The sequence below is a fragment of the Echinococcus granulosus genome (genome assembly GCF_000524195.1).
Source record: "Echinococcus granulosus chromosome Unknown EG_S00028, whole genome shotgun sequence".
Taxonomy (NCBI): domain Eukaryota; kingdom Metazoa; phylum Platyhelminthes; class Cestoda; order Cyclophyllidea; family Taeniidae; genus Echinococcus; species Echinococcus granulosus.
Window position 1 is genome coordinate 391,360 of NW_020170408.1, and position 21,725 is coordinate 413,084.

Below are 21,725 nucleotides of genomic sequence, written 5' to 3' on the forward strand. Positions count from 1 at the left end.
TATGGATGGCCTCATTTGCTACACCTGCGACGATTGTGAGAAAGAATTGGAGATTCACGAGTCCTCGGCCATATGCAATGAGTGTTTTGTGAGTTTGATTGTGCGCATAACGCCCACCTGAAATCGCGTTCCATATTTTGCCCATCCATCCATCCCTCTATCCTGTATCCATCTACCAATCTATCCTTCCACAATCTCATCCATTCGCCTCCTAATGTGGGATGTTAATTTTTATTTGTTCTATAGACAAAAGTTTTGAGTGATGGGCAAATTATCCGCGGCTGTAATGTCGAATCTCGCACCGCCTGTACTACTGGCCACAAGGCGAGGATTAGTTGTTGCAAATCGGACTACTGCAATGGAGCGGGAAAATTGCGGGTCTTTTCTACGTGCCTTCTGATTCTTGGATTGACAGCTGTCAATCGCTTGTTGTAAGGTGGCGGAAGAATTCGCGCTATTTCTAGAATTGAGTCGATGCATTTGACAAATGGAAATAAAAGGTACTTTTCAAAATTATGAGCTCTGTTTGATTTATTTTTCTTTTCGAAAAAATTCAATTTAATTCTAATTTTAAAACATGTTTCGAAATAATTTGTGAGGATGGAGAAACCCCCCAAATGACCTTGACCTATTTTATGGTCTCACGTCCCAGGTTTTTTACTTTTTTGCAACACGAATCCAATTACTTGCTTCAGTAAGCCCTTTGAGATAATATTCCCTTGGTGTGTCGTCTGAGGCGAAGCAAAACACAAAACTGGTGCCAATCTGTTTCGTCTGACAACTGATCCGAAATTTCGTTGCCTCATGGGTCAACGTTGAAGGTACACGAGGTGAGACTTAACTGTGGACAGGATCACAGCACAAAAAGGGATAATTAAGACCACCTTTGATGTAGGCGGTCCCCACTACCTTATGTTCTGCAAGAGGGTAAGTTGAGCTGCCTTAGACTTGATTTAAAAGCACTCGTAGTGAAGGTGTCAGCGACAACTTGCATGTGTTACATGGGCAGGTGAGAGGCGCTGGCCATCCACTTAGAGGCCCCGGAGCTGTGTTGGAATTGCGAGGAAAACTACTTATAGAGCACCTTCCTGTCTATGAAATTTTGATGCCGACAATCCTTCAACTTTCATTCCCTACAAAGCACCCTACAATGGAGTCGACTCTTCTTGCCCAACATGTTTTTCTACACATATATAGCAAACTTTGGGGATAACTGCCTCCCCCATAGATAAGGATGAAAAAATTTTGTGATTTTTGTGCCTACCATATTTCCTGCGGTTGTATAAACACTTGAAACGTGAGGCAGGGCATGTGACTGCGAAGCTCTAAACGAAAAAAAAGCAACTTATCAAGTAACACTTTAACCGAGTATTAGTAGACAGTTATAAATACATACATTTTCATAAATAAAGAAAAAAAATTAGCAAAACCGACTTGTTAAACTAATGTTAGAGCCAGAAAATACGTAAAAATTATCTGCCTTTATTAGGACCCTTCCCTACTTAATTGTGATAAGTAGCACTCGATATTTTACATTTTTCTTAAGAAGAATTGCAATTTACTTCATAAAAATGCTTATTCCTTCATAGTTAAGTTATTGGAGAACTTCAGTGGCCCTTAGTGACCTTTCACACGAGGCATAATTAACGGACGGCTTCGTGATTCGCTAAAGGTCTTACGGAAGATCTTGTGCTGTTTAATCTCCAGGGTCATACTAAAATATTCCACTTCGCTAACTACAGCATCATGGGTGAGCTAGGCGCTGGTACAGTTTCTAACGAGGCGCAAGCTTTCGAGATTTTTTATTCATGAGAATTTTTGCCTTTAGAAGGAAAAGAAGGCACCCTGTCATGACCAGGCGTTCATGACACTTAGTCTTGGACTAACTAACTGACCGAATATTTGTGCTGAAGAAGGTGTATTGCTAGTGAGACTTTGAGCAGAATCGCATCAAGTAGGTGAAAGTCAGTAGCCATTAATTAATATCCACAAAAAATGGGGGAGTTCTTAATCAACAATCCACTACATAGTCAGGTACAAGAAACACGGTTTAAAATGCCCATCGATACACTCACTTGTTTAACTAACAGACAGCCTAAAAAAGTGACTTTTACAAACTAGTCAGTTAAATTAGGAGAAGAAAGAAAGAACAAAGGGATGGTCCTTGAATCATCCGCATTCACAGCCAAAATACTCTCCTGTAAGCGGCGCTTCAAGGAGGGATTGTCAATCTGGTGGTGGGGCAAAAAACTTGCTCCTGCATCACCTTAATCACAATAGACACATCTCTCCTTCTTTTTTATGTACATCCACACCTACTCTTTCATCCTTCGCAAATCCTCTGTTCGTGCACATTTACTGAGAAACCCGTGGGTTCAACCCTCATGCACTGACAAGCAGTGACAGGTAGGAAGGCTAAAAGATTTCCAAGGCATTCATTGCACTTTTCACTATTAGTATAAAAATAACCTCCTGACAGAACGACTGACTTGTGATGAGAAGTGGCCTTGCTAGGCTAGCAGATGGTCCACCATCCAATGCGGAGATCACCACAGCTCAAAAACCACGGTTTTGTGCCTTTCAGGTGTCCTATAGTGTTGTCTCTCCTCTCACAAATAATAAATTCCGTCTACGATTAGGAATCATTCCCAGTTGTTGTTTTTTAGGGGTAGATGAGGAGAGAGAGGGGAGAGGTTCCGCCTAACCTTATTTTTCCACCTATCTCTGCATAACATTTCCACAAGCCAAGTTTATCAATTCTAATTCACACTAGTCCATCACATGAAATACAAAGTAGAAAAGAAAAGGAATAAAGCCAGCTCTCCTATGTCAGGACTTTACGAATGAGGAGAAATACCAAATTTGAGTCTAACTTGTCCTCTTGGAAGGTAATGACACGTCCCATGATGTAATAGCCTTTGTTTTAATCAATCAAGAAAATGAAGAATCTATTTCTTTCGCCTTACCTTCTCTTGAGAGGCTCACTCTGCACCTCTTTGACGTAGCCACTGGGAGTCCACTGATAATCGCTTTGTTGAATGCTCAAAGTGGAGAGTGAGGTGGGGATGATGGTGGGCGAGTCATTAAAACTCACTTGCGGTCGAAAGCTTGGATTGAGGTAACTGTGCTCCGAGAAACTGCGTGAATGCCAACTTGTCTCCAGTTGGGTGGGTCTTAGGGCATCATAGCGCATCTGAAAAGTAGATTTTAAGGAAATTGCTAGTAAATATTGAAGATAATGGATTGCTTGGCAAGTTGACCCTCCCTTAGCTGAAAGAGGGGAGGGGAAGGAAGTGCTATAACCTGCTTAATAGACGACCTTCGGACTGCACCATTTGACTTTGTGAGGGGTGATGAGGTAAATTTGACGAAAGATCCTGACGACGAATTGATAATGCCCTGCTGCGGGGCTGCTAAGAACGTGGTGGGATTCAACCTCACTGGATTCACCGGGGTACTGTAGACCTTAGAAAAGGCCGTAGGATGGGTTCCACCACCTTCGGCAGTTGCAGCGCAAAAGTCGCCTCTTGCATTTCGTTGCATCTTCTATAAAGAATTAGCGAAATCAACATCACTAAAATTATCAACAGTGATGTCACATATATGTGACGACTGTGTTTTCCTTTTATGAGACCAATAAAACGCCTATGTGATACGTACTTTTCCATTCATTTATGACAGTTAGTTTGTTTAAGCCGTGGCTCGCACAGCTTGTGGTTGCATAGTTGCAAGAGGGGATAGGGCAGGTCACGTGGCTTTCTGTTAGAAAAAGTAATACCTTTCTGCGGGAGGAGGAGGCATTGACTGAAACACATAATGCGAAGACCCCCCTACCTATCGCCCTCCCGCCCGCCAGCCAGCCACCCATCTGGACACCTATACACCTTCTTTATGCTGTTTACGCTATGTAGCTAGGTACTGGGAAAAGGGTTTATCCAGCCTACTCCCATTCCTGACTTCCCCATTCTGATATTATTGCTGTCCGGGGTTGGTGGTGGAATGGGCAGAAGGTGTCCATTTTTCATCGGGGAGTAGGATCACATGGATAGTTATTTGATAGATGAAATCGTTCTAGCAATCTATCCATCATTTGTTTCTGAACATTTTAGATGGGTGAAATCGTCTTCAACATTAGTAAGTAAAGGAAGAGAGAATTTTCCCTCAAAATGCTCATGTAATTCTTTGAAAAAAGGGTACAAACCCCTCATCAGAGGTCTTGCTGCACCCATATCATCACCATAAATCGTTTTTTAAGAAATATGTTTAGCTCTTTCAAACCTCTTTACTTGGATATCGTTCGCCATGGGTGGTGAAAAGTTGTCAAATGTCAAGGCACCTTTGATAATGTTTTTGGCATAAAATGTGCTTGGTTTATTTCACCACGACATGTGGCCACCTTCTCTGGCGACTAGTCAGCTCACTGCAGTGTCAACGTTGAAGACGCAATGAACCACAATGGAACAGAGAGAGGCTCACTATCAACACCCGAACGGTTTGAGAGGTATCACCAAGATGGTTACAGTGACCATGTGAATTGGAGAGTCCATTTGATTGAATGTATCAGTTTGGAAGAATGTGGATCGGTGGTCTAAGCAGACTACACCTATAAAACAAATAGCTGCCAACAATTTCTGAATTGGCGGGCGAAAACAGACAGACGAGGCAAACGGCGCAGATTTATGTCCAACTATTAACCTAATTGTGCCTTTTGGCCAAAAAAACCGCTCTTAAGAGACTAACCATTTCTAAATCATCCACAACAGGAAAAAAGGCGAATTAAGGAATTGAGTTTATTCCGGACAAAGTTTGACTAATAAATAACTTATAAAATTGCCCGTTTTTTGTTTTTGAATGTCTACTATTAACATGACTTTCATTAGATGTCAAAGAAATATTTCTTTGCGTCAACTGAAATGATTAACGAGTCTAGACGTTAAGATGGTGAAAAACAAGCACTAGATTAAATCAATTTTAGCTGTTTTTAAATCATTTGGAGTTAAATCACCACGGCAACATAAACCAATGCGTTGCTTTAAACATGTCTTTGTTTTCTCTTAATATTTTGCAATTCGCAGTTTTTGAATTTTTCGAAAAATAATTACAAACAAATGGAACTATTTGAACGATTCGTTTTTTCAAAAAGCCGTGGTTTAACTAGGTTTTTGTTAATTTTTTCAAATTGGTACCTTCTCTCAAGGCATCAAAACACGAAGCGGTTTGGAGAAATGCTGCCGTTCTACCTGTCGGAAAATTTTGATGTTGTTGTCTGTACATGAAGTGGCAAGGCAAAATGCACTACTTATAAATTATTCATTTCCAACAACCAGTTCGGGTGAGAAATTCTTCCCTAATGCTGATGTATTTGACATGCAAATATTTATTTCAATTTCTCACCAGTTTACTGATTAGTAAAACGAAGGGCTTGCAACCACGCAACACCTATGTTGCTTAAATGTCCCTTTCCGAGAGGAAGCGGGCAGACCAATCGAGCGGAGAAACTTCGGTGCAGCCAATATCCTGACAACTCGGAAAAAAGTCTCTCATTTACTTTACGTAATAAGTATGTAGAAACTAAATCAGCCTGGGTGTTCTGGGAGTATGAGGGCCAGGGAAGAGGAGATCTACAAGCCTCATCCTACAACTGTATCAACGCAAAAAGACAATTTGTAAGCCTCTCACTTTTATCAACTAAAAATGACAAGTTGCTGGAAAGGCTATTACTACGTTCTCGGTATTTCATCTACTTTTTAAAGACATAATTTGGAATTGTTTCGTATAGTGACGAATTTGTGGGATGAAACTGAATCTTTTATGCAAACGAGAAAGCCGACTGTGATTCGTGTGTGTGTGTGTGTGTGTGTGAAGTGGTGCACTACGGGCGGTGGGAATGCTTACCTTAGTGGGCTCAGCGTCACTGACATTCAATATCCATCTGGCTGTCTAACAACTAAGATGCATGTAAAGCATTTTTGGGAGCAATGCCTTTTTGTGGGAGTTCGCCCGTACAACACAAGACCTCGAGACCATCGTTACAACTTAAACGGGGGAAAAAATGCTACCTTTTCCTCACCCTCTCTCCCTTCTAGGTGAGTATTTTCCAAGGTAACGACTACGTTCTTCATTTGAGATAGAGTTAGATGGCGCAAGTATTTTATCAACAATCTTTGTCCATGAAACGATGAGATTATTACCCATTTTTGACATTTTATACAACCCCATGCCCATATGATGTAAATACACGCCATCCGCAAGACTTTTGGGGGTGAATCCCTTTAGAATGGCAGGCAAGCGAGCAAGAAAGGCAGGCGATCCAATAAACAACGCCTTGATATTTTAAGCTTGCAGATAAACCGATAAAAATCATCTTCTTTGAAGTCCTTTGAAGTTATGGCAATGGAAGGCGTCCCCGCTACAGATACGGGTAAATTAAAACTACGAAGTCCACTTATTCTTTCCTAACCCATCACCCAAATTCAGAGGAATAGGGCGGCCCTGCATTGAAGGAATTGAGAATATAAAGGGAAGTTATATCCTACGGGGAGGGAAAGGGGAAGGAAACTACAAGAAGGCAAGATATACTTAATTCGCCAATGAACAGAAGGTGAAAATCCCACATGACGTCAAAAATTGTGAGAGGGTGTGCTGATTTACCACAAGACAGAAAAATCAGAAGCTTTTTAACTCGGCAGTGAATACCGTAGATGAATCAACTACCCCACAAATTTTGGATTAAAAAGGGAGTTTTGTTTAAGGAATGCCATTTTAGAGAAGGGTAATGGATAAACTTACTTTAATTTGCAAAAAAACCTAAGCAAATAATCCTTTTTTGGTCTTTTGTAAAGAAAAATTTTTTCACCTTGCATCGGGAAGTGGAAAAAGATGCCATCTACTCAATTTCTCCGTTTCCCATTTTAGCTTTAAAATCAATTGCTTTTTAAACAAATAGACAATTATAAACGACTTTGTTTAAAGTCGACACGTCGTGACGTTGAGTTGCGGGAATTGGCCAACCGGCCAATAAAAACACAGATTTAAGGCTGCTGGGAGCCAATAGAAAGGCGAGTCGGCATGATCCCTTAGATTTGCAGTATTTCTAAAGTGGCAAATCAAAAGTGTCTGCAGATTTAATGTCCAACAAGTAGTTTGAATGAGTCATTTTAAGGTTAGGCCCTCGTAGCTAAGACTCTACCGGCATTTCACCATCGGGGTCCTCCTATAGTGGGTGACGCTCATCAACTTTGAAGTAGTCTACCAATATGGTTTAACAGGAGGCACATAACTATTCTTTTTCTTTAAAAAACCATAAATTTATTTGATTTTTTAAACAAGTATGTTATTTTGGTGCAGACACGTGCGGCGGGTCTGATAACCTGGGGTCAACGTGACCCCGTCCTCCAATCCTGCAACCAATTCCCAGTTGATTAAATAGCAAGTTTTTTGATTAGACGAGGTGGAAATTGCAAAAAAAGAGAATTTAAAAATTTAACACAACCAGTAGCTTACTCTAAGTAGTGGCTATGTGGTGGGGCTTGAGCCTGTCTTGAAGGTGTGGCACAAGCTTCAAAAAAAGGCGTTGGGGGAATCAAGTGGTCATTTCGTAAAAATTACTGGAAGGCACAAGCCTATTCAACCCTTTTTAGGTCTTCTCGAATGACCACCCCATTGAACTTTAGATGGGTTACTTTTTACCTTTCCCAATTAGTAAATAACTTAACCATCCACCCTCACCACTTCTATTCTCATAAAAGATGAAATAATGCAGCACTTCGGTAATGAAGGCGTTCTAGGATACAAGGTAATGTGTGGCTAGTATGAGAAGAAACTATGATGGAGTTGATAAAAAAATGAGCTACCTTTGCCTTCAACATTGACTAGTTTAAACAATTTCTTAGGGCAAGCACTCAACTACCTTTAGGTGGAGAACCTTGTAACACTGTGGACTGTCTCACTCGAGACACCAGTGGGTGAGATTCAGTGGCTTTGACACCACATAGGAGGGCTAAGGCTCCAGGGAATTGCGAAAGCCAAGGTAAACCAATAAACAATTCATGATGATGGATTTCTAGAAATCGCCACGAGAAAAGGAAAGATGAGCGTAACTATTAAAGGCGTTAAGAGGAAATTAGGCGTGAAAAAGGGAAACCGAAAAGAATTATATAACTAGTAATGTTCTGTAGCTTATTTTGCATCTTTCAGGAGTCGAGCTCGAGCGAAGGTCGATACAGTGACCTTGAAGTCAATTCCGCGCAATTTGAAAAATCGTCAAAATAAGGAACTTTCGAGAAAAAGATTTTGTTAAATCTAATTCTTAATTGCGTAAATTTAACCGTCTTTAGGTTTATATAATCCCTTGGTTAGCTGCTTAGCAGAAACTTATTTTAAATTTACATTTTAGGCAGTCGATGTTTTAAGTAATGGGAAAGGACAAATAAGTGTTTTGATTAAATTGAGGGATACTGAGTTGGGCGACGAATTCTTAACCCCTCGACTCCCTCAACAGCGTGCTGTTTACCTTCTTGCCTCCCCTAGACAAATTTTCTCCAAATTTTGATTACGATATAATCAAAAATCCAAATGAAAATAGGGAGCCATAATAAATAACGCCTCTAATTAGTATTGAAACGCAAAATGATTGAAGCTGATGCCTCTGTTAAATCGAGATCTTTAATAGTTCTGAATAAAGGGCGCATTTATAGGGCGATTAAATAGATTATAAATACGACCCAAGGGGGAGGGCTGGGAAGAGACAAAAAACTTCAAAAGCATTTTGCATTTCCCTCTAAATAATTATAATTTTTGGGAATCGGTAAAGTATCTACTTTTGGGCAAAATTACATGTTATACGGAGTGGATAGACAGCGTATTGTCAAGCATGCTGATCTTTACTTGTCAGCGAGCTTTCAAACAAATGTGGAAGAACAACTAAACCGCCCCCTAATTCCAATTCAGTTTACACTTTAGTCTTTAACTTTTTCTAAGAAAGAACAAATTTCCTTTAGTTTACACGCATGCATAATCGTTAGGCACCGATTTATAGAGACGCATGAACTAGAAGCTGATCTTTTGGCAAGAATGGCAACGCAGCCTCCCCTCCACTTTGGCAATCTCGCCCGAATGTAGTAAGCCCAAGATGTGATGTTACTAAAGTCCCCACCCTCTCTCAGCCCCACACCGCTCCTGTTCCGACTCAACTCCAAAACTTGCGGTTCGATGAGTGGTGGGCGCAACAAGAGCGGAGGAAATTTAAACAGAAAATGCCAAAAAATTAAAAAAACCCCCACTTGTCTGTAAGTCAAGTAGCCTAGGTGACCTGAATTCGGCCAAGAAGTAAAGGAACAAAATGTCCTTTTAGAAAAGTTTTTGGTAAAATCTTTTAAAATTTCGAATTCTATTGTAAAATAAAGTCATAAAAAAAAGTACGCGCATAAAATGAGTATTGTATTAATAATTGAGTGGAGCAAGGAAAGACGCCTCGGGGAGTGGCCAATGGCTATCCTACTCAAGTTGATGAACCGATAGAAATGCAATAAAATTAACTTGACAACTGTCAACACTTACTGTTAACTGGGTGGCTTGAGTTGACGAAAATCCTCACACATAAATACACCCATACACACTCACACACCTGGGTACACAGGGATAGACAAGAAGAGAGCGGATCGAAAGAGCCGAGACCACAAACGGGAGGGTGTACGGTGCGGTGCGGTGTGATGTGGTGTGGTGCGTCGCGGTGTGTAGGGGTGGTTGTGCCTGCACACACACACACACACACACAGCAATTAACGCAGTCTTCATTGGTGCAGCATTATGAGAGGGAGAGAGAGTGAGAGTTAGAGAGGGAGGTGGGTAGGTAGGGAGGGCGAAAGGACGAGTGAGGGACGCAACAAGGTCGCAGCCAGGCGCGGCATCACCGCCACACCGACTGTCAAATCGATGCCTTTGGTGCGTTCGGTGCGTGCCTTTGTGCGTGCGTGCATGTTTGCAGGTGTGTGTGTGTGATTAAGGGGTAGGCACATAATGTCTCACATGGCAGATGACCTTGACCTCCAGTGTCAGGTCAGGTGAGAAACATTATCACACGGTATCCGCACTATCTAGGTCATGTTAAAACGTGTAATAAACCTTAAAACACAATTTCTTTCCCGAGAAAAAAGATTTTTGTTAATTTTCCTAAAGTTCCTCAACCTTGACTTTGGGAGGTAATACGCGGTCATTAACATGTCGCTTTGTTGTTTAAGGTCATTCCCTTAAGTCGTGAAGGCACATTCGAATTATTATCTTTTTATTCTCACATTGATTTTTGAAGCCTTCCTTGTCAGTAAACGGTTGGAAATGATGGGAGGGTTTGTTCACCTCCTCGGGGTTAAATCAGCCTCAAGAATGAAAAAGCCTCCCATCCAGAGATTAGCATTTGGAGAAGGCCTCCATCTCCAGAACACTATGCCCCGATTTTTGTTCCTCTTGCTATATAATGGCCTACAGATACAAGTATTGCCTAGGAACTGTCAAAGGCCACCCAATGACTGGGGTCTAAAACCTTATTTAATTCACCTCGGCAAATCCACTCGACCTCTGGATGAGGGTAATTCGAAGAAAAGGACTTCGACGACCAAGAAGAGTAGGCTGGTGGTAAGACCCAGGAGCACCTAACTGCTAAAGTCATGGAATGGTCCTATTCCTATGCACAAATGAGCTTCTGTGTGACCTTTACCTTGCGGTGATTACCAGCATATTTACAACATGGCCGCAGACCTTGTGAACTAAACAAGACTGAAAGTTTTGCAACCTATTTAGACTGTTCGGACGGCAAGAGCAGAAGGGAAGTCGATTAACCTTGGGTCATGGCATCTCATGCCATTTATCACCACATCTGACATCCACATGTACACAAGGGTTACAAATTCGAAAAACGAAAAACTAGCGTGGGGAGTAAGAAGCTTGCATAAGCAGCTTCCAAGTAATTTCATTGTGCCTGGCTGTGTCACGTGACAAGTCGTGTTGTCAAGTCCGTGTTAATTCAATCGCTCTTGCTTTAGGGAAGCGGAGGAACCATCCAACCAACCAGTCGAAAAGAGATGACCGCAAAAGCCGGAGCACCAATGTGCCAAATGGCAGGCCAATGGAATACCTCAAGGCAATTTGTCACGCGGTTGTGACAACTGTCAGGATATAATTACACAAAATGTCTGCCAAAAGATTTCTGGATTTATTTTTGCAGACATTTGAAGAAAGAAGTGCTTACTGCTCTAGTAAAGCTGTCCTTGTCTGTTGACATGACAGACACAGCATGACAACAAAGTAAGATTTTTGAAGGTAAAAATGGAAGTAGTTTTCTTTTCAAACAGAATAAAAAAATTTTGGTAAGGATTCACAGCTGTTCCCATGCGGCTGTCAAATACGGAAAGATGGCTTAACTTTGTCTAAGAAGATCCCTTACTTTTATTGACTAGGTCTTTTTAACAGCTAATAATTGGAGAACATACTACTTAGTCAGGAATAAAGTAGCATTGAACTTACTTGCTCTTTAGAGGCGCCTTAAGTGATGTTACTGATGTGCAGCTTGTCACTGCGATGCCATCAAGTAGCTGATCACCAAGTTTCACGTTGTCAAAGTGCTGTCATTCACGTATTGATTAAAGTGCGTTTTACAGTGCAAAGCACCAATACCAATAATTTGTATTTATTTTTTGCATGTCCTTGGAGAAAAAAGCGTCCTCCCTCAGGTGGAAATTATTCTGAACCCTAAATTTTCTACAGTGATGGAGAATGTACGCACCTTCTATATTGAGCCAAGGTGAAACATAAGTCAGAGTTAAATAACTCCATTCCATTCTTGGCCGATTGACTGGCCAATTTTGCTGACCAATTTTACTGGCATGCCAGCAAGCCCTTTATGATAGCCTACTTATGACCAAAAATTTTTCCGCGTTTTTGCGCACCACTACAAGCCCTGGTGATTCAGCAGGCTCTGAATGATGCCCCAGTAGATAAGTGAATTCCTAACTGGACGGAGAAAGGAATAAATCAGTTAGTAGATAAAAGATTTAACTGAGCGTGGAACAGTTGCTTCTATAAAGCCTCTCTTACCCCTTTTCGAATGGCGCAATTTTTTTACCTAATTAGACTAGACCTAAAAATGTTCAGAGTGACTGCTATGAAATGCGCTCTGAGGTAATGCGTGGAACGGCTTCCTCTTTGCTGCCTCGTGAGAAAGAAGGCACTGGGTAACTATTTTTTTAGGCTAAACAAACGATACACGTTTGTGCGAATGGACCTTTTGACTGACATGCTGTCAGACTACGGGATCAGTGAGAATGTTGTGACTCCTCTTGTCTAAAAAGCTGAAAATTTCTGTAAAATTGGGGGATAAAGAAGCTCATTTGGCCTTTAAGTTCATAAAAGTGGGATTTATATTGGTGCAAGTCTTGAGCTAGGTCCTCTTTAACACGGAATACTTATTAATGACGGTGTCCTGGTCAATGGGTGAAAGGAGAGACGGCGCATTGGTTAGCAGACTCAGGGCCACCACAATGGAGGTGATGGTGAAAATGACCAACACAAGACGATCTATCACTGAAGCTGCGTACTTCCATTCTTGAACTACCTAAAAAATTGAAGGAAGAAAACATCATTGTAACAATTTGCCACTGATGAACAGGTTGCTACTTATATCGAATTCAGCGACTAGGCACAAAATCGGCTGACACGTGGCGCGCTTCATTCGCTTTCAAACTATGATTAAGTTAATATTCTAGATTCTACTTACCCTCAAATTAAAGTCACATTAAAACGAGAATTAATTGTCTTGTTTTAGTGATTGAGAGTAGCGTGGAAAGCGTGATATGAATATGTCCGCCTCACAAACTGAGGTTAATTTGTCCCAATTCCGCAAGGATTTTATGCCGTTTGGCTAAAAGTAGTAAATAATCTAGAGTTTTAGATAAGCTAAGCAATTTAGGTTACTAAGACATTAAATTAGGCAATTTAATGACATAGTAGACCTACAACTGTGTTACACCAATAACCAATTTGATTTAACGCTCGTTCTGACCCCAAACACATTTCAACACTTCACTTGTGGGGATATTCAATAAAATCACCCTTATCTGACTTTTTTTACACTAGAAAAGCAAACCTTTCCTAAAATTTTGCAATGCTTCGGACATGCTACTTAAATGAGCTCATTTAAGTAGCTGCTGTACAAAAATGCCAAAATTGATTTCGCTTCTATTTTGAGCATAACGTAACAATTTACAATCATCACTTAGCAGGTTCCACATCACAGATAGTGGCCCGTCAAAGGTTTCAGCGGTAGCCAACTGTGCTTTCACCCACTTTCAGCTCCCAACTTCGCTAGTGGTCGACACACCGAAGTGAGCTGGCAAAATAGCCATCTTTCACTTAATGGGCATATTTTCTCAGGGATACGTCCCACAAAATAGGGTTTGGTGCTGCTAGTTGTTTTCACTTCGAAAGGGTCATTAGACACGGTCGCTTCTGAGGATGTGATTACTCCACACACGCAATCACGAACAACTTGTCCAGTTTATGAAGACATAAAGGACATGTTCTCTCACCTCTTGGGTTAGACATCATGGATGGTTAGCTGTGACAAATTGCTACTACGTGGTCTCTACATGTACCGCAACAAATCCATCTAAAAGCATTTTCAGATATGGAAATTGCGGTTTTAGTGGAGCCACACGCATTCACTTCAACTAACATATCATGACAGAAGGAAACAATGAAACAGAGCCTACAATTTGATCTTGACGCTTCTCTTCCAATCGTTCTGAGATGTATTCCATTGCTTTGAGACCTTCAAGGAGGCCAATGCCCTCTTGTTTCCTCGTTCTGGCCATGGGCATAACCGATCTGCCCGACTGTTTCCATCTACTCGCCCCAATACGATGAGGAGATTGCCGCAGTTTCAGAATTTCAACCTGTCCTTTTAATAGGATCACTTCCTTCCCGCTCGACGGTGTTTCACTTTCCAGGGACAAGTCAGACATTTGGCTTTCAGAGGCGGATAAACACTGAGTTTGTAGATTTTCGTAGAAATTTCCGCAACTCTCTGCCGTGATGGAGGAGCTTGACACACTTTCCTCCATAGAGTCGGTTGTTAAGTAGGAGGCAATATCAAGTGAGGCGCCTTCCGGGAAGTCCTGAATAAAGGCATCCTCATTCTTCAAGGGAAACTGATTAACTGCAAAGTATAACGCTGGTGGTCCACCCTTCTTCTTCTCCAACTCCTCATTCTCAGGTTCTGGATACTGAAGGCGATTAAGAAAAAGGAGGTGTGGAAGGGCTTGAAGAAAGAGTACCTTAATCCAACGTGGCATGGTGTGTGTTCTGGGTGATCGGTAGTTCCAATTCACCACCAGAACTGCGACAAATACGGCAAAGACGTCAGAGACGAAGGTGAACATGAGATATCGTGAGATCAGAGGCACAGTTGTTGAAGTGGGTGGAAGAATCTTACTGACGAGGATGAGGAAAACTACTAAGGCGACGACAATACTAATGGCTAGTGTTACTTTCTCGCCCGCATCCGAGGGTAAGTAGAAGACGAAGATGCTCAGCAGTGATAGCATCACACAGGGCACAATCAAGTTTACTGTATAGAAGAGGGTCTTGCGACGCAATTTAATGGTGTAGACGATGTAGGTGTTATTCACACCTCCACTGTAGGTATTCACTATCCGAGCGGGAACATCCACCAGATCCCAGGTGCCACTTCGCCAGTAGTCGGAGAGATCGACAAAATCCAGTGAGGAATAGAAACCAAGGGAAATCTGAGGGGAAAAGTTGGCCAAAAATTAGTCCCTCTGACAAACCTTTACCTCTAACCTTTTGACTTGCCAGTTGGGATGACGCACTCAGCATTTTGATGTGTCAGCATGGGTGAATGCGCAAGATACGTGGTTCCTGCATCTACAGTCACATCATCCACCCACTATTGGCGAAAATTAGATAGTGAATCTGTCTACTTGCATATTTATTTTCCTAAATTGGAAAAAGGGAGCCGAAAAGCCAAAATTTTTAAAGGAAAAGTGTATCCTTACAAAAGTTTTAACCGATTCATACCAGATTTTAGGTGTGGTTTTAGTTTTTAGGGTGTAAGGTTTAGGATCGCATTAAAGTGGCTCACTGGGGTCTCTAAGCTACTCTAATGCAAATTATCTAGGCTCTCCATGAAATGAACACCAAGTTATGCAGACATGGGTCTTTTAGAACGGCAAATTTCAGTGGACAGTCTACCACTTCAAAATTACTGCTACATCATAACATCACGAAAAGAGTAGGCGGCAGGGATTTAAGCATTTTTGCTTAACAAGAGAAGTCCATAAATTTCAGAAAGTCTTTTTTAAGTCGTACTGTCTACACATGACGCAATAAACAGGTGGACATGGAGATTTACTTATACTTTTGATCGTATCAGTCGCTTTAAAACTGTCCAAGAAGTAATGTATGTCAAGAAGAGATTTCCACACTGATTAAAGTAAGAGAAGTCGAGCATGCAGGTGGAAAACAAACCTATGAGTGGCATATGGGATCTAGCTATGACTCTTTCGTTTTTCTACCTATCACAGCTAGCTTACAAAGATTTGTTTAAGGCTAGGGACAGGAAGAACAGGTGACAGCAAGTAAAATAACTAAAGTCCTAGTGAAATTAAGTAGGGGTTTAGAAATGTTGGTGGATATGCCTCATTTAGTATTGTTCACGGCCAGTTCCCTTTCTTACAGTTTAAATATTAAGGTCATCTCCTTTGGCAAGATTGGCAACAAATAAATCAGAAAAGATAAGCAGTTATAAAAAGAAGGAAGTGATGGCCTTCTCTTTTATCTCAATTATGGATGGGAGCAAAATACATCTTCTACACACATCAATTTTGGGCTACTTTAATCACTGAAAAGGAGCTCTGCCGCTTTATTATTTAATGCATCCACTTTTGAGTACTTTAGCACCATCACTACATTTGTTGCATTGTTTGCAGAAAAAACCTTCTCTCGAGATGATGAAAATCCTATCAATCACTAGAGGAAGGAATCGACTTCGGTTTAATATAAAATTTTTGTCCATTGTCTGGTCGCCCGTTCTAGTAATTCAAAATATCTTCTGCTGACCTAATCTCCTTCAGCTGGGCGTATAAAACGGTGGAAAAGTGCAAAACAATGAGGGAATATTTGGCGACAAACGCTTAGTTTCACGTACCAAAAGCAAATACTATGGTATTCCTAGAATATCTTAAAATTTAAATTAGAGACTTCTCCGTACTCGCAAGCGAAAAATTTTAATGAACAAAATAGTGCGTTTATTTGTCATTCTTTGCAAAAAGCCTTTCAGATTTATTGATACTCGGCTTTATGATATCATTTAGGTGTAATTTCACATCTAAAAAGTTTATCTCGTCGAAATATTTGACTAGTAGCCAGTGAAAGAATTCGGGATTCGGACGCTCGCAAATGCGCATTCAAGCAAACCTGACCTTGATGCAATTAAATAAAATAAATCTTATAATTTTATTTACAAAATGTTCTTAGGTAAAAAAGAAAAGACGAGATGGGGTTTTTCTGTAATTTTGTTGCACTTTTAAGACAGTAATTGTGCGAAGCTTAAATTGGTAGAAGGAGCCGCATAACTATTCCGTTAAAATGAAGCATTTTTGTAATTTAAACACTAATGAGATTACTCTTGAAGCATCAAATGCCCAGCTGCCGAATTTCATCTCGCACTCCTGTTCGTCGAAGGGGAAATACTCCACATCTATTGCACAGGAGCTTTCGTAGACCGCTGGAGGCATCCACAATATTGAGCCGTCATAGTGCACAAGCAGATTGGGTTGCCAGACTACCTCGTAGTTGCCGTCTGCACTAAAAAAAATACACAGTATTCCTACTAGGAATCCAAGAATTATAGGACCCTTCAGGCCCAATCAACTCGGCTTAAACCTCCCTCGTGATTCCCACCTGTCTGGACCTGCCACTTATGGGATTGTCCTATGCAAACACATTGAGTTGGTAAATAACCCTAACCAGCTGCACGATTACCAAGTGAATACAAATGAAGGAAAGAGATTTTGAAGGCCATCTTCAAGGTGGCCTGTAGCGAGTGCTCCCTATAAACACTGAAATTATAGGGGACAAGAGAATATCATCGGATTACTGATTCTAAGGAAGAAAACGGTATCATCTTGGACAAATATTTTCTGATGACAGGATTTTGTGCTTGCGTGATCTGATCGCAATGGAATGTCTGTATCTACCTCCGTATTAGGAAAGAGTGGATTTTTCCTTTCCTCCTTTTGTTTTATGAGTTGCTAAAATTAGAAGTCATGTCAATTTTTCTCCTCTGTAACAAAAATGAGGTTGCATTTGGTGTTTGCTTTGCTGGCATCAAATACCATTTATGCTATCTACACCACTGCGACTGTTGCACTTCACTCTGTCAAATGTATATCTTTTTGTTTAGATCAGCCTAAAGAAGGCTTGAGATCTTGAAACTCGAGATTGCTCGATTTACCATAGGTCCTCAGGTCCCAGTCTACCCCACTGTAGGAGTGAGAAATTGAGAGAAACAGGGAGAGCGCTTGACTGTTGATCTCTCGGCCCCCGATTGGCTTACTGCCAAGCATGTCCATTCACGTCCTCAAAGGTAAGTGCCATTGTAGGGGAAATAAGAAATGACGGTCACAAATATGTGCTCTTTTCTTGACAATTTTTAAAATTTGTTTGAAATGAGTTAACAATCCGGAATTTGGAGAATATTATATTTTACTTTATAAAAATGCGAAGGCGGACACTACGAACTTGGCAAATCGTGACCTTGAGTGGTGGAAAAAACTTGTGCTTTTCAGGCTTTTTTCCACCTTGTGGCATCTTGTGTTATTTGCTGGCCTCAATTCTTGCAACCTCGAACAGTCCGAAATTCTCTAAGCATGTAAAAAGATTTCTGCATTTACCGAGGCAGCATGCAGTTCCATACCACTACATTTAAACAAGCTTATTGTGTATTTGAATGAAGTTACATTTAAATTATGCTCGAAAGTGCCAGAGTTATTGTCTAGGTATTGTGGAAAGATTATCGACATCGTCCAGTCGAGTTTCTATCTACATGGTGGTACGCAATTTATACAACTGAAAAACAAGGATATTTAGGGTATATAAGGGCAGAAAAAAGGGTTTAATCAATAATAAAAACCTTTCTACGACAAGTTAATATTATGATCAAGAAAGCTTATTACTTTCTTTACACATTCTGATTTTTGGATAAAAATTTTTCGGCGTCACGTATATGTGACGCCGGGAGCTGATGCGTAAGTCGACACGCGGGTTTATCCAAACTAGCGGAGCAAATTTTTCTCACTTTCCTGCCCTTGAAAGGAGATAAATCGGTGCTCTAACAGACGAGTCGCCACTTGCTGCCCCCATTTTTACCGCCTCATTTGACAAACTGAATAGGCGGCTAATTCCACTTCCATTTCAATGATTAGGTAAGTTCAATGCAGTTAAGCTTGATTAATAAAGTGTAAAAGAAATCAAAGCCTAGTAAACATTTAAAAAGGCTATCAAGCACGCCATTCTCAGGGTTTCTCTTATAGTAGCGGAACTTGATAGTGCCACTTCCAGATTCTCAGCTTTGAATGTAGTTCTGGGAGAAAAGCGAGTTCTTCAACGCAGATTGCCTGTTTAAAGTTCAAATATTTTACAAGGCTGAGCTGCATGTACTTCCTGCAAGGCAGTTTTGGACCCTCCACAACTACTGCGTCTTTAAAGAAAATAACGCATAAGTTTATCCCAAAGAAGACCGTATATCTTATTCATTTTAGAGCCTTTGCTCTCCTTGTCTCACCCATCATATCCTCCTCTTCACGGAGCGTGGGATACGAGCTCGCTCGCCTCAAGGGCTTGGTTAAACGGGTTTCCAAAGGCACACAAGCTCTACGTCAAACTGATTGAATAACAGGCGGAGAAGGCGCGATTTGCGGTGGGAGAGCAGAGTCAGGTGAGGTAAAAGTTTATCAGCCCTCCGCCCTCCCGCCTTCCCATTTTGAAGTAGATGTGGCATAATACATTATTCTAGGGCATGCTATTCGAGGAATCGGTGCTGTTGGATTGCCGTATCGGCTTGCACGGAGTAGGAATATCTCTGCCTTAAGGAATGGTTAACCTTCAAAGAGGCAATTCTTGACAAAGAATTGACTCCATCTTCTAAGAAGTTATTCAGCGAATTTGAGGAGCAGCTTCCCCATCTCTAAAGACGACTAAGTTCAGATTGGTAGAGCCAACAAATTCGATCACTACAAGTCTCCGTCCAGATGGACTGACCATCCTCTCAGAAAAAAACCAGGGCAACATCTTTACGAGACTTCTACCCTCCACGCGTTACCAGCCTAAACTTCTTATCGCCTGACAATATTTTAGCCGTGAAAACTTAAAAAGATATAGCAATTTTGACCTTTTGCGTAAAGGAAATACTACTTACTTATTAAAAAGTACTATGTCCGGTTTCCAGACTTTATTGTGGGGCACACGAATCACCTTCAGACCGCCATACTTTGCAGGATCCCACGTCAGTTGATAATCCCGCCACACCTTGAGTTGGAGAGGAAAATCAAAAATGAGAGGTTAAATTGAGCCAATGAATGTGACTTCCTACTGACCCGAGCCGGAGCAAAGAATTCGTGGACCATCGTCCCCACCCAAGACAGTTAAATGTTTTCTCGCTATTCAGGAAGAGAGAAAGATGCTAAGTCAACCAACTTTACGCTGCGTGGTGTCTCACACTGCCTCCTCTCCACCATTCTTGCCACCTACTCCTCAAGGCATTGGCGGAGAGGTGGTACATTGGGTTGTGCCTCTGTTACATCTATCCCACCTGGAGGGGACGACTTCTCCGATATGTGGTCCTACGCCATTTTTTTCCCACTAGTTTTGAGAGAGGTGGTTGTGGCTTAGCCCCAGTCAAGTATTACTGCAGGAAGAAGGCGAGATTTATTCCAGGTGACCAGTTTCCTGGACATCGGAGCATAGCCTTCGGCAATGGGAGCCCCGCAAATGGCGCCGACGCCCAGCTACACCCCGAGAAGGATGTCCATAGACAACCTGGTACTTTTGGCAAGTCATTACAGATTAGATGACATCAACACAGCAAGGTCTGTCAAAGATGTCAAGAGATTTTGTGGTCACCTGTCAAAAGCTGTCAACCCAGCCGTAAGCGCATATTGGCACTACGAAGAATGTCAATGTTGGCTATTTGCCTATTTATTATATTCATTAAAAATTTGTTGTTAAATGGCTTCAAATCATTTTTTTGCATTTTATTTTTATAAATGGAGACATTTACTTACCATCGGTAACCAGACGTTGCTTTTCATGACTTGTCGGCGTTCATCCTAAATAAAACAACAAAAGTGACATCCCACCATTTATTGTTACAAAAAAGCAAGATGTTGACAAAAAAAATGAATTTTTATCACAGCGTCGATACAGAGCACAAAATCCTTTCGTTGCCGTGGTTTCGGAGACGCTCCCGTTGTGAAGCCAACATGATAAAGTCTTTGTCCGAATAATTAACTCTCTTGAAAGTGCTACAACACAATTTTATTTTACGAGTATTCCCTTGCCTTTGCTCTACTGTCGAGTTGACTGCGGCGGACTTTTTGTCAAGTGGGTGAAAGGGAAAAAGTAAATCTCCCTTTTACATTTTTAAATAAAAAGAATTTTGTTCCAAGGCAGTACTAGCATCGCAAATTTAATCCGCACAAATTCGCGAAGGCTTGGGGAGAATGACAACTGTGCGAGTCATTTGTCTAATTGCCTCCGCCCTCGTGCGGAAGGCGCTTCAGCTCATCCTTCGCGAATTCCTCCTCCTTCCAGCGCTACAAATCAAATGCTAAATTCCCATTTTGCCTCCTCGAGACATCTACTTATCAGCCTACAGCAGGAGGAGATGCTTTAAGCCCGTTCAAAGTGGTACAACGCTTGTTTAAATGCGCTCTTAGCAGCGATGCCGGTTTTGGTGGCACGAGAAGGAAGGTAGGGGGGGGGGGGGGGGTAACCTGGCCGAGGAAACTTACAATGTGTATGAGCTTAATCATACAGAGGCCGAGATTGACTCGTAGCGCCTCTGAGATATTTGCAACCGGGCGAATTAACGGATTGTAGCCTTGTTTGTGGAAGAGGTAATTCACCAATTCAAACTCCTGCTCGGAGGCGATCTTCTTCTGTGCCACAACTAGAAGGTGACGGAGTTCGTAGGAGGCAAAATGAACTTTTCAAAGAGAACTTAAAGCATCTTAGCAGGATAAAATATCCAGATTTGGCGCTTATTACAAATGAGCTAATAAAACCAGATCCAGAAGTACATTTTTCAGTTTTTGAGTATTTCCTTAATTTTTGACATTTCCAACTATCTTTGGTCTTTTATTTGACCTTTAAATTGGTGGAGAGGTCAAGTGAAATAATGAGCGTTGAAGATCAACTATGACAGTGCAAAATTTCTTGTTTAAATCGACCCAACAGCTGACGGGCAATTTGTCAGCCTGAAAGTTTTCTTCTAAAGATTCAGATAGTATATATTTGTAAAGTCCCTTTAATAATTTAATACTAACTAGCTTATAAATTAGCCAAAAGTTTATAAAGATATGGCTTTAGGAGTCACGATAACTCCTGCCCTGATCGCTTCTGTTTCCATTTTTCTCGCCCGTTCCCCACTGTCCATT

At 41.2% G+C, this 21,725-nt stretch overlaps 2 protein-coding genes across 2 annotated transcripts in view; both read right to left on the bottom strand. All coding sequences in view use genetic code 11, as the record gives it.

Annotated features, from left to right (window-relative positions):
• Window positions 1-350: 350 nt before the first annotated feature.
• EGR_04480 (hypothetical protein) lies at window positions 351-3,672 on the bottom strand (the record flags this gene model as incomplete). The annotated part of the gene is made up of 4 exons (XM_024493729.1): window positions 351-564; window positions 662-731; window positions 2,874-2,916; window positions 3,661-3,672. The coding sequence occupies 4 exons, from the start codon at window positions 3,670-3,672 to the stop codon at window positions 351-353; spliced, it is 339 nt and encodes a 112-aa protein (XP_024351843.1).
• Window positions 3,673-12,430: 8,758 nt separating this feature from the next.
• Window positions 12,431-21,725, bottom strand: part of EGR_04481 (Acetylcholine receptor subunit beta-like protein) — a gene marked incomplete at both ends in the record, with an annotated part of 10,687 nt that continues 1,392 nt past the window's right edge. The window contains 6 exons of the mRNA XM_024493730.1: window positions 12,431-12,604; window positions 13,761-14,795; window positions 16,695-16,875; window positions 19,487-19,596; window positions 20,352-20,396; window positions 21,081-21,238. Of these exons, the coding sequence (XP_024351844.1) occupies window positions 12,431-12,604; window positions 13,761-14,795; window positions 16,695-16,875; window positions 19,487-19,596; window positions 20,352-20,396; window positions 21,081-21,238 (1,703 nt within the window). The remainder of the gene's footprint in view (window positions 12,605-13,760; window positions 14,796-16,694; window positions 16,876-19,486; window positions 19,597-20,351; window positions 20,397-21,080; window positions 21,239-21,725) is intronic.